Source organism: Phodopus roborovskii, unplaced genomic scaffold (genome assembly GCF_943737965.1).
Source record: "Phodopus roborovskii unplaced genomic scaffold, PHOROB, whole genome shotgun sequence".
NCBI lineage: Eukaryota > Metazoa > Chordata > Mammalia > Rodentia > Cricetidae > Phodopus > Phodopus roborovskii.
Window position 1 is genome coordinate 1082064 of NW_026125489.1, and position 12315 is coordinate 1094378.

The 12315-nt window shown below is 53.5% G+C and overlaps 2 protein-coding genes and 1 non-coding gene across 5 annotated transcripts; 2 read left to right on the forward strand and 1 right to left on the reverse strand.

Moving 5' to 3' along the window:
- The first annotated feature begins 4084 nt into the window (after window positions 1-4084).
- Myl6b (myosin light chain 6B) lies at window positions 4085-8684 on the forward strand. The gene is made up of 7 exons (XM_051176046.1): window positions 4085-4146; window positions 5458-5674; window positions 6182-6209; window positions 6431-6574; window positions 7813-7986; window positions 8289-8366; window positions 8475-8684. The coding sequence occupies exons 2-7, from the start codon at window positions 5504-5506 to the stop codon at window positions 8501-8503; spliced, it is 624 nt and encodes a 207-aa protein (XP_051032003.1). The 5' UTR covers window positions 4085-4146; window positions 5458-5503; the 3' UTR covers window positions 8504-8684.
- LOC127215859 (U6 spliceosomal RNA) lies at window positions 6830-6933 on the reverse strand. Its single transcript, XR_007833978.1, has one exon. It is a non-coding gene; the product is annotated as a U6 spliceosomal RNA (small nuclear RNA).
- Window positions 8685-9201: 517 nt separating the features above from the next.
- Myl6 (myosin light chain 6) lies at window positions 9202-11797 on the forward strand. 3 transcript variants are annotated; one of them, XM_051176047.1, is made up of 6 exons: window positions 9202-9294; window positions 10032-10175; window positions 10361-10534; window positions 10626-10703; window positions 10968-11012; window positions 11622-11797. In XM_051176047.1, exons 2-5 carry the CDS (start codon window positions 10106-10108, stop codon window positions 10994-10996), a joined length of 351 nt encoding a protein of 116 aa, XP_051032004.1. In that variant the 5' UTR covers window positions 9202-9294; window positions 10032-10105; the 3' UTR covers window positions 10997-11012; window positions 11622-11797. The 3 variants fall into 3 exon arrangements, with proteins under 3 accessions (XP_051032004.1, XP_051032006.1, XP_051032005.1); XM_051176048.1 differs by lacking the exon at window positions 9202-9294 and adding an exon at window positions 9439-9458; XM_051176049.1 differs by lacking the exon at window positions 10968-11012.
- The last annotated feature ends 518 nt before the right edge of the window (window positions 11798-12315 follow it).

Genomic DNA, 12315 nt, shown 5'->3' on the forward strand with positions numbered 1-12315 from the left:
TCTTTGGAAGAGACACCTGTGTGTCCCTCTCAGAGAACTGAAACTTAAATTCAGTGGTGAGAGTGGGAGAGTTTAACCCCTTCACTGAGCTCTGAGTGCCCCGTGTCCTCAATAAACAAACAGCAAACACACACGGCCAGGCAGGTCTGTCACGGGGCTAGCCCACAATCCTCTAACAGTTCCTGTCTCAGGCTTTTACACGGCGATGAAACGTCACTAAGATAAGCAAGTTGGAAAGGAGATTTTGCTTACATTCCGGTTAGTGAAGGAAGTCGGGGCAGGAACCTGAAGGCGGGAGCTGATGCAGAGGCCATGGGGGGATGCTGCTTACTGGCTTGCTTCCCCTGGCTTTCTCAGCCTGCTTTCTTAGAGAACCTAGGACCACCAGCCCAGGGCTGGCACCACCCACCATGAGCTGGGCCCTCCCCTACCAAACGCTAATTAGGAAAATGCCCTACAGGCCTGCCCACAGCCCCATCTCATGGAGGATTTTACTCAGCCGAGGTTCACTCTTCTCAGATGACACTAGTTTGTGTTAAATTGACATAGAAACTAGCCAGAACACTTAGCTTTGCTAACATTTTTTATCCGCCCCCCCCCCCCGACTTAGGAAATAAGTGTTCTACATCAGCTATTATCCGTCTCCATACATTAGCTAGTGTTTAAGGACCTAGTTGTATGAGGTGAGCCGGCAATTACTGGAGTTTCTGAGGTGAAATGCTGCTGTGTGAGTATCAAACTCCTCTCCTGTCAGGGGCTGCGGGTGCTGCAAGATGGGCAGAGTGGGTAGAGTGTTTGCCTGGCTTGGGTTCCATCCCAAGAACCTTATAAAATACAGTCACTGGGAGGTAGATCAAGTTAAAGTTAAAGCACACCTTTAGCCCCAGCACTTGGAAGGCAGAGGCAGGGGGATGCCTGTGAGCTCCAGACCAGCCAAACAGGCCACTGGAAAAACAAAAACAAAAACAAAAAAGAAAACAGCCCGGTGGTGGCGGCTCATGCCTTTGATCCCAGCAGAGGAAGGCAGATCTCTGTGAGCTGGAGGCCAGCCTGGTCTACACAGCGAGTTCCATGACAGGCTCCAAAGCTACACAGAGAAGCCCTGTCTCGAAAAAAAAACCCAAATAATAAAAAAAAAAAAAAAAAAAAAAAAAAGAGAGAGAGAGAGAGAGAGAGAGAGAGAGAGAAGTCATGCTGGATATCATAGCTGGGGCTTTCAAGAGACCTTCCCTCAAAACAAAAACATCATTTTTGTTCGGTTGGTTTTTCTTCTGAAGGTGATGGGAGACGGAACCTAGAACCGGAACCATGGCAGACAATCGCTCTGCTCTCAAGCTCTAACTGCAGCCCCCCTTTTACTGTTGCTATTGGAGATGGAGCCTCACCGTATTACCCAGGCTGTCCTCTAATACTTGCTTGTCCTTCCTCCTCCATCTCCAGACTGGGGGCTACACGCAGGCACCACCAAGTTCCCTGAACTGATTTCTCTTTCTGGTTTAAGATAAGGTCTTCGTGCGCCCCGGGCTGGACTGAAGCTACATAGCTGCGGCTAACTCCGAGCTTCAAATTCTGCTTCCGTCTCTTGAATGCTAGGGTTGTCAGTGTGCGCCACCATGCCCACTTAACCTGGCTCTGGCACTTGAATCCAGGACCTTGTGAATGCTAGGGAGACACTCTTATCGACGGAGCTGTGTTCCCAGTCCACAGCTAAAGTCACAGTTTCTCCATTGGGTTTTTACTATAATAATACTATATAATTATATAATACAATATAATAATAAAGTTTATTTAAATTATATAGAATTTATTATTAGAATTAAGCAGACATGGTAATTCATGCCTACTATCTTGGTGAGGTTCTGGGGTCTGTACCTAACGTTTCAAAAAAACCAATCCACTTCAGTACAAGTTACGAGCTAACAAGCCACCTACACACGTGGCCTTTCTCTGAACAGTCTTGTAATACTTATGGTTAATGTATTCCTTCTCCCTCTCCCATCTTTTCATACCTATTAATCCTTCAAATATGGCAAACAAGGGATGCTGGAGATGGGGGCATGGCGGCTCGGGCAGCGGCAGGAGGTTCGGGGGTGAAGGGAAGACTGTGATGTGAGACTATCGCAAACAAAAAGGGTAAAATAGAAACTCTGACATTGGGAAGTTAATCCTCCTTGACATGTGTAGCACCCACACGCCACCCTGTCCTACAAGTGTTAACATGTCTAATTGTGTTGCTGGTTAAGAGCACTGGATCAGGGTTCAGACCCCCAACACCCACCCACACAGCAGTGCACAGCTTTCTTGTATTTCTTCTATTTTTGGTTGTGAGCCTAGCCTTTAACGGCTGAGCCATCGCTCCAGCCCAGCAGTGTACAACTTTTCTGTAATTATAGTTCCAAGGGATCCAATGCGGTCTGTGACCTCCCTAGGCATCCACCATGGGCACATACATGGACACATACATGCAGGCAAAAAACGTTCACTCATAAAAATAAAAACCTTGGGCACTTGGTGTCACGTGACTTTAATCCCAGTACTTGGGAATGTAAGGATTCAGGCATTATGCTGGTCTGCCCCTGTCACCAGGCAGAATGCACTCAGGCTGGTCAACCATGATTGCATAGTCTGCACTGAGTGCAAAGGACCCCTTTAAAAGACAAACCCCTCCTCTCTTTCCCTATTTCTTGCTGTTCCCCCGGGGCAGACAGGACTTTTCCTGTCTCCTTCTCTGTCTTTCTTTGCCTCTTTTCTCTTTCCTTCCCCTCCCTTTTCTAATAAAACTTCCCACTAAGCTGTCTGCCTGGCATGTTTGTCCCTCTGCCTCGGTCACCCTCGGCTGCCCAGGTCCCCCTCCTTGCGCTTTATCAGGTGGATCTCTGTGGTGTGAGTCCCAGGCTGGCCTGGTCTAAACAGTTAAGTTCCTGGACAGTCAGGCCTATGTAGAGACCCTGCCTCAATAAATAAATAAGCAAAGAAATAAGTTCATAAACCTTAAAAACGTTAACATGTCTAACTATGAGCTATTTTACAGGAGGGACAAGAGATATTGACAGTACATGCTTGTCTGAGCCCACATTCTTCATTACCTCCATAGAAAGCCCCAGAGAGGCCACACTGTCTCCAGTCTTAGGAGCAGAGCCTCCAGGAATATGGTTTCCTATATCATGTCATTTCTCTCCTTTCTGTTTTCTGAGACTGGATCTCCCGTAGCCCAGGCTGGCTTCATGGGATTCTTCCCGCCTCCACCTCCTGAGTGCTGGGACCCAGAGCTCTGTGCTTGGTGAGCAAACACTACGCCAAGAGAGCTACAGCCCCAGCACCGGTACAGACCTTCGAGAGCTTTCTCCAGCCAGGGAGAGTGCGTTTCTGGCCACAAAGTTGGCTCGTGCCTCATTCTTCCTACGGTACCGCCGGCAGTTTTCTAAGCTGAGCTATTTCTGGTCGGCCTGCTTTCACAAGTTTGAGGCACCCGGCCAGGGAGCATTTACTCCTCTGGCCCCGGACGGAGGTCCGGTTCCCAGACCTTTGGTAAACGCCAGGGAGAGAGAGGACGAACGTTCGGGCTGGGGCACCGGTGTCTGCGAGGGGAGGGCTGTGGAGCCCAGCACCGCATTTGCAGGGCATCTCTGAACCCCGGGGGAGACCGCGGGGCAAACCTACCCGGAAGAGTCTGGGGCAGCGGGGACCAGGCTTAAGTGCAAACCTTAACATTTATTTCGGGAACCAGCTTTCTAAGATCAAATGTAAAAATGGCAAAAAGAGAAAGATTCAAAACTTTGCAAGTTACCGCTTCGGGCCGCACAGGCGCGCGCGCGGGCTTGCTTCTCCGCAGCTAACTACCGGAGGAAGCGAAAGCGACCGCAGCCGCCGGCCCGCCCTGAGCCCTGCGGGCGTCCGCGGGCCCGCAGCCGTGGGGTCAAGGGTGGGGACGCTCAAGCCCTTCCCGTTCCGGAACCCGCGCACACTGCCGAGCCTGAGTCACCAACTGCCACCGCGGCCCGGAAGTCGCCGCCACCTCTCACCGGGGTGGCCGGGGAGCGCGCACGGACTACGACTCCCGGCGTGCTCCACGGCCGCCGCAGTTAACCCCTGTGGGCCCGGAACAGCCCTGCGTCTCGCCCCCGCCCCTTCCTCGCACCCGGCAAGGTGAGTTTTGCAGTTTTGCAGGGTTGGGTGGGCCTTTCCCTCCTGAGGTTTAGGAGTGTGAATGTGAGAGACAGGCGTGTTGTCTGCAGAAGGATTTCTTGTTTTCCAAAAACGGGACAATTTGCAGTAAAAAGAATCTGACGCCCTTTTGCAAATGGTAGACACACTATCACTCCCTGAGCCCCAGGGCCTAAGGTGGAATGACCAGTCTCTCATAATGCTATCTAAATCTTTCTCCAAGAATAGGGTTGCCAGAACCTCCTCCCAACTCCCAAACACGACCTCTTCCCTTTGCCATCGTTTGCAGCAAGATTTGTGACTGAAAGCTGAGCTCAGTTTTTTGTTTTTGTTTTTTTTTTTTATCATGGGGCTGATTGGGGTGTGGGAGTGGGAATACCCACGAAATCCGGAGACCCTATCACCTTTTGGATTAGAGAATGTAGGCTCATTGTCTCCCAGAGACCTCCCTTCGTGTGAGAGAGAGAGAGAGAGTGTGTGTGTGTGTGTGTGCGCGCGCGCGCGCGCGCATCCTCCCGCCTAACTCATTAGGCATCCTAGCCTTTTGTCTGATTTGAATAACAGTGCCTTGTTGAAAGTATGTGGGCGTATGCTAAACCTAGACCTTGTCGACACCTGCACGCCTAATTCAGCACTAGGGGCAGAAAGCAGAGGGTAATGTCACTTTGCGGTTGCTGTGTGTGCATGGCTCCAGGTTGGGGGTAGGTGAGGGACCGGGAACTACAAATTCTAATGCTCATTAAACTATGGGTATGGGCAAAGGCAGTGGAAAGACCCCGACACACACACACACACACACACACACACACACACACCTCTTTTACTGTTTCCAGACCTCATTTACGATTTTCCCACTTCACTCTGGGCTCCTGTGCTGCCCGGGTCCTGCTCCATCCCATGTCCTTCCATTGCTTGGGCTGGGCCTTCTACAGTCTACAGCAGCTAATGCAGGGTCTCCTGTCGGTTGAGTTTTTTTTTTTGGTTTTCTTTCCCTCTTCTCTTCACCCCTTCCTATCTCTGGCAAGCATCCTAGTCTCACCCTGGAGGTTGAATCTGAGAAGTCTCTTGTTTCTTGCCCCTGCCCTCAAAGGAAACAATATTCTAGTCCGCTTTGGGGGAGGACAGGCAGGGGGATGAAAACTCTGGAAGGAAGAAGTCTTGAACTGCAGGAGACCAGGGGAGTGAAGGCAGACAGGCATAACTCTCCTGTCCCTCACCCTTGCCACCGCCAACTGGCTCGCTGCCCCTGCCCCCGCCCCTTTGACATCCCAGACTCCCTGCCTATTTAAACAGAGATGGGTGCCCCCATCGGCACACTGTCCTTTGGCCACCTGACATAATGCCTCCCAAGAAGGATGTCCCTGTGAAGAAACCAGCAGGGCCCTCCATCTCTAAGCCTGCGGCCAAGTCTACAGCAGGGACCCCTCCAGCCAAGACCAAGGCTGACTCAGCTGCCCCCCAGACCCCGGCAAAAACCCAGGAGCCCCCCCTTGATCTCTCCAAAGTGGTGGTAAGTGCCAGGGAAGTGTGGATTTGGAAAGGGGTGGTTCAAGGATGTGATACAGCCTAGGGCATTAGAGAATGTGTGGGCAAAGGAGGGGATGAATGGGCACTGTGTGTGAAGGGGTTGCCAGGCCAGGCCAGGCCAGTTCCAAGGTGAAGGGAGAGAGCTGGTGTCTTTCTAACTCAAAAGGCCACATCTCTGAACCTCAGGAGGGGGGACTGGAGAGGACAGGCTTGTTAGACAATCACAGCTGGGGGCAGGGGTAAATTTAGCCTTTGTTCAGCCCCCAGTTATGTGAGGGATGCAGGGCTCAGGGCAGTGGAGGGAGGGAACAGGTGGTATGGGATTAACCCTGTTCCCAGGAAACCCTCCCCCCTATAATTCCTCTTGGGATTCTCCCAAGGCCCAGAGCCGGGAATGGAACTAAAATGGCAGGGCCCCTCCCCAGAAGAGCCTGCCAGTGGGTTGGGAGGCTCTGTCATCTCTCCTTACTTGTCTCCCCCCCCCCAACAGATCGAGTTTAACAAGGACCAGCTGGAGGGTGAGGAGAAGCCATTTCCTAAGCCCCATTGTCCAATCCCAAACCCCTGGTCAGATCCTGTGTTCTCTTAACTGCAGCCCTGACCTTGAAACCTCCCACACTTGTCCTCTTTTCCTCCCTTGCTTGGTCCAGCTCGAGCATGAAATTTCCCAATGAACCCTCCTCTATGTCTGGAGGTGATGGGAATCCCTGGTCAACACTGCCTTCTCCTTGCATCTCAGAGTTCAAAGAGGCCTTTGAGCTGTTTGACCGAGTGGGTGATGGCAAGATCCTGTACAGCCAGTGTGGGGACCTGATGAGGGCCCTGGGCCAGAACCCAACCAACGCCGAGGTGCTCAAGGTCCTGGGGAACCCCAAGAGTGACGGTGAGAGGGACCTTGGACTATGTGGACGTTCTCAATTTTCTTTTTCTTGGTGTTGGAGATTGAATACAGGGTTCTGCCCTGGGACACTAACTGCCTTCCTTCCTTTCTTTTTTAAGACAGGGTTTCTGTGTAGTCCTGGCCGTCCTGGAACTCGCTCTGTAGACCAGGCTGGTCTCGAACTCACAGAGATCCTCCTGCCTCTGCCTCCCTAGTGCTGGGATTAAAGGCGTGCGCCAGCACACCTTTCCTTCCTTTTCTAATACGGAACATTTCACAAATTCGTGTGTCATCCTTGCAATGGGACCAGGCTAATCTTGGTATCGTTCTGATTTTAATAGATGTGTCGCCAGAGCGAGCACAACTGAGCTCCGTTTCCAGCTTGTGACTCCCCACAACCCTGAAAGGGTTTCAGTGTCCTGGCCAAGAGTGACCTTAAATCCCAGTACTCCACCTCCTGTCTGCTTCTGCCTGCTAGGGTGCTGGAGTTGAATCCAGCACCTGGCAAGCCCTTTATTACTGAGCTACAGCCATGCCCTTTTACACTCTGAGACAGGTTCTCAGTAAGTTACTGGGGCAGCCTTGACCTCACTGTGGCATCTGCTGCCCTTGAACCTACAGATCTATCCTAGCAGCTCTAACAGGCCTGGCTGTCCTGGGACTCACTGCATAGACCAGGCTGGCCTCGAACTCAGAGATCTGCCTGCCCCTGCCTCTGACTGCTGGGACTAAAGTTGCCAGCCACTACACCTGGCTTAGCAGGTTTCTGTCTTGAGTGTGTCCCAACCACTTCCCTACTCCCCAGTGCTTCCTTTTTTTATTTTTCTGTGGAGATGAAGTCTCACTAAATTGTTCCGGCTGGTACTAATTTTGCCTGGCCGCTATGTCTCCCAGCCATTTCAGTTTTCCATGGCAGAATATTGGTAAGGTGACCAAGGGTTCTTGGATGGACCTCAGAACTTCACAAGCTATTGAACATAGGGCAGGAAAACACCCTGAATGCTGAAGGGGATAAAAGTCGACATGGTAGGAAGGGAAGCAACTCGGTCCTACACCTCAATTTTTTTTTTCTTTTTTTTTTTTGAGACAGGGCTTCTCTGTGTAGCCCTGGCTGTCCTGGAACTTGCTCTGTAGACCAGGCTGGCCTCGAACTCACAGAGATCGGCCTGCCTCTGCCTCCCGAGTGCTGGGATTAAAGTGTGCCACCACTGCTCGGCCTCTCTTCTCTTTCTACTCTCCAGAGCTGAAGTCCAGGCGTGTGGACTTTGAGACGTTCCTGCCCATGCTCCAAGCAGTGGCCAAGAACCGGGACCAAGGCACATATGAGGACTACCTAGAGGGGCTTCGCGTGTTTGACAAAGAGGGCAATGGCAAAGTCATGGGAGCGGAGCTCAGACATGTTCTCACCACTCTCGGTGAGGCGGGCACCAGAACTGGAGGAGGCTGAGGGGGCCCGAGTTGGGGAGGCAGAATCTGAGGGGCTCGCTCATCCAGAGGCTACAGTAGAGAAGAGGGAATGAGGTGAGCGCCCCAAGTCCCGCTTTGCAAGCCAGACTTGTGCTGATTCCACGCAAGTCTCAACTCTTGCTTGCCTCGTGTTGTCTGTGAAAACTCTGACCAGTTTCCAAGGCACCGCTGATGAGGGCCCTATGTTAAGAGAAGGGTGGGAGTGGCTTGGGCTAGTGAGTCAGGGGCTCTAACTGTGTCTGGGGCTCAGGGGAGAAGATGACGGAGGAGGAGGTGGAGACTGTCCTGGCAGGCCACGAGGACAGCAACGGCTGCATCAACTATGAGGGTGAGGGGGCACGAACAGACCTTCGTGTGGGTGGGAGCACCCTCCATTACCTAAAGTTCCACGGGTTGCGCTTCAGAGTCTGAAGCCCTCTCACCTCCTCTCGTGCAGCCTTCCTCAAGCACATCCTAAGCCTCTGAGCTCCTCCAGACCCTAGTGTCGCCCTGGACCGACCAGACAGACGACCAGGCAGAGCGATTTCCCGTCGGTGTGCAGCGCAAGCCAGCGGGGTCGGACGCTTGCCACGCCTCCCGGCCGCCCGAGGCGCGTTCCTGCCACTAGGCGGCACTTAGAGTTTTGAAATAAAGACCTGGCTCCTGCTTTGGTCTCCGACTGCTTTCTTTGCAGGAAGGGGAAGGAGGCGGGTGGGTACTCAGTCCTGCCTTCGGCCAAAGCGCAGATTCGCTGCTCTCGGTGCGGCTCGGGAAGGACAGACACCCAGCGAGTCGCACCGAGGGCGGGGCCTCTCGTCTCATTACTGTGGTGATGTCATCGGCACGGGCCCAGACTAGCATCCCTATTGGACGGGGCCGCGGAGGGTGACGTCATACGCCAGGGGCCGTAGTAAGGCTAGGGCTGGGCCCGGAGTCGGAGCCATTACTGCCGGGGCAAGTCCTGCAGAGCAGAGCAGAGCAGAGCAGAGCGGCCGAGATGGTGGGCCCCGGGTGCCGGGAGCGTAGCGGGCTGTGGGGAGCAGGGAGCCGTGGGGTCGGGGAGGCGAGCCCGTGGGTGCGGGCTAGGGCAAGCCCGGGGCTCGGAAGCTCGGCGGGGGTGGGAGGCCTGGGGCTCGCGCTCTCTCCGTGCCTGGGGAAGCGAGTCCTCAGCTGCAAACAGGAGTTGTGGCTCAGTTTGTAAGGCCCGGGTAGACTTCGGGTGCTCACCAATCCCTTCTTCTCCGAGCAGTGTGACTTCACCGAGGACCAGACCGCAGGTAGGCAGTCTCTGGCCCCCAGCTGAGGTCACCCTCCTGTCATCTCTGCTTCACTCCCGGGAGTGCCCCGCGGGTTTCCTTCTCCTCCTCTCTGGATCCTCCATTTTCTGTTCTCACTCTTTCTTCCTTCCCCTCCCACTCTAGATCTGAGCCTCAGGCACTGGGTGAGTTTTAGGTGGTGTGGGTGTGTGCAACGACTTTGTTCGATTAATGCCTGTTGTGTGCCTACTTATGACTGTGTCTGCCTCTTCTAATCGGCCACTTTTGCCTCTCCCGTGATAACTGTCCCCTCCTTGTGAATACTCTCAAGAGCAGTGACTAGATATTTCGTGAAGATGGGGACTGGGGAGTTTGCTAGGAATGTGACTTAGCTTCTCCTGGAAGGGGAAAGCTGGAATGACCCTGGAGTCCCTAGCGCGGCTCCTACTTCCTTATATGGACAGGACCTAGCCCGGGCGGTGGCGAATTCCTCTAGTGTCTGTAGGTGAAGAACCTAGCCAGCTGCCGGCTCAGGGGGTGTGTAAATAAGCAGGTGGCTACCACCTTGTGCTGGGCGGAGGAGGGCTGTGTCTTTATGTGGGACACTTGAGCTGGTAGAAATGGATCCCGGTGAGCAGCCTCGGGTGTACAGGACAAGAGATCCGGTTCCTCCAGCATGACTAAAGTTTGATTGGCGGCAGAGTTCTGCAGGGAGGACAGGCTCAATCCCCTGTGCTGCTGTTCTTCTGAACCCTTAGAATTCAAGGAGGCTTTCCAGCTGTTTGACCGAACCGGTGATGGCAAGATCCTGTACAGCCAGTGTGGGGATGTGATGAGGGCTCTGGGCCAGAACCCAACCAACGCCGAGGTGCTCAAGGTCCTGGGGAACCCCAAGAGTGACGGTGAGCAAGAGCTTAGTGTGCCAGCGGGTTTATGGTTGTCGGGCTAAATGCACCCCTCTATCTTCACAGGGCCCAGAGAGCCAGCCCCACGGGTTTCCCTCTTCTGGCCAGAGTTATCGGCTCACTTGTGTTCCAGGAACTTGTGTGATTCCTCTTGTGTGACACTTGTCCCTCCCGCACGGCAGAGATGAACGTGAAAGTTCTGGACTTTGAGCACTTCCTGCCCATGCTGCAGACGGTGGCCAAGAACAAGGACCAGGGGACTTACGAGGATTACGTTGAAGGCCTTCGAGTGTTTGACAAGGAAGGGAATGGTACCGTCATGGGTGCAGAGATCCGCCATGTCCTCGTCACACTGGGTAAGGTTCTGTGACCTGTTCTGGAGCTGAGCTGCCACCTTGATAAGCCTCACCTGCCACCCAGTTCTACAAAGTGCTCTTTCCTCTGCAGGGGAGAAGATGACAGAGGAAGAGGTAGAGATGCTGGTGGCTGGGCACGAGGACAGCAACGGTTGCATCAACTACGAAGGTAAGGGACCAGTTGTGAACTGGGACCTTTGAGGAGGGCACGCTAGGGACAGGCTTGGTTCCAAAAGGGAGCCAGAAGTCGAGGGGCAAGGCCCAGTCCAGCCTGGGAGGGGCTGTTGGGGGTATAACGGTAAGGGAAGGGATGATGGAGTGTCAAGGGTGGGTAGGGAATGGGGGTAAACAGAATGTCTGTTCCCCACTGCCTGACCCCTTCACCCCATGTCTGTGTCTTGTCTTCACCATTAATGTCTCTTCCTTCCTGCAGCATTTGTGAGGCATATCCTGTCGGGGTGACGGGCCCATGGGGCGGGTACGGCTCCTCCCAGCCTCTCTAGTATTTCCCTGGTGTTTCCTTTTTTCCCAACCTGTGCTCTCTAGCCCCTGCCCATAGCCTACTCCCAGCTGACTTCTTCCTGGCATGATTCTGCATGGAGCTGGCTGGGGAAGGGAGGGATCCCTCGATAATAAGGAAAGCAGCTTGGGGTTGTGGTACCTCCTTACTTCTCTCCGGTCTTTGAGGTTGGACTTACAGGGTCTTGGTACTGGTGTCTGCAAACTCACCAGCTTGTAGACAAGGCTTGCCTCATTCTGCTGCTGTAACAGGACAGTTCTTTTCCATCCCTCTGCTGGACAGCTTGGAGGTACCCTAACCCAAAGCTGTCTTCTCCTGCCAGTGGCTGACAGTAGTTATAGGTGTAGTGGAGACCTCCTCTGCCTCTGCTGTGTCCTGCTGCTCAGCGTGGGGTGGGGGACTAACAGCTGGTGGGAGGGGAACCAGGGACAGAGAGAACTGGCCACTCAAGGTGACCCTTTTGCAAACTGACCCCAAGGTTGGTTGCTGTGGGCATGTAGTCTCCTGGCCCATGGTGTACCCCTCCCCAGCCCGTCCCTTGGCTTACTCCAGCTCTCCTCTCCACAGAGCTCGTCCGGATGGTGCTGAATGGCTGAGGACATTTCCATATCCCCAGCCGGTGCCTTGCCCAGAGGGAGATGTCGATGTGGCCCCTCCTAGGCTCCCTTGTCACAGCACCTTGCCCATCCGGTCTCTTCTGGATGATGTTTGCCCTCACTGAATAAAGTGTTCTCTTTGCCCTATTCTGGTTCTGTTTTCTTCCCTGAGCATGGTGAGGGAGGAAAAGCTGAGGTGGTAATATCTGTCCCGAGACAAAGCTCAAAGCTGAGGGCTGGGGTTAGGGAAGCTGGATTAGGGCCTCGTTAATGAAAGGCTTCCCTTTGGGGAATGAAGGGAAGCCATAAACCCATATAGGATCAGAGCTAGCTGCATATTTTTGTGTGTGTGGGCACTGTTTTGTTCTGTTCTGTGTCAGGTTAAATTTCTTGGCCCTAGGGCTTCTTTGAAACAGGCCCCCATCCTCTCAAGTACTGCACCTTTGTGGGAAAGCCTGTGAATGTTTGCTGGCACTAAAATGCCAGGACATATTAGTACTGTCCCATCTGCAGAAATGGGGCCAGTAACAATAGGTGTGTGTGCCTGCCTCCTCCCTAATAAGGGAAGGAATGTAGCCACTGTCTGAAAGGATTTGGTCCATGCTGTAGGATGTGCTTCCAAGAGCTATTTTCAGGGTAGGAGAGAGTCGCTGCTGCCGCCGCCA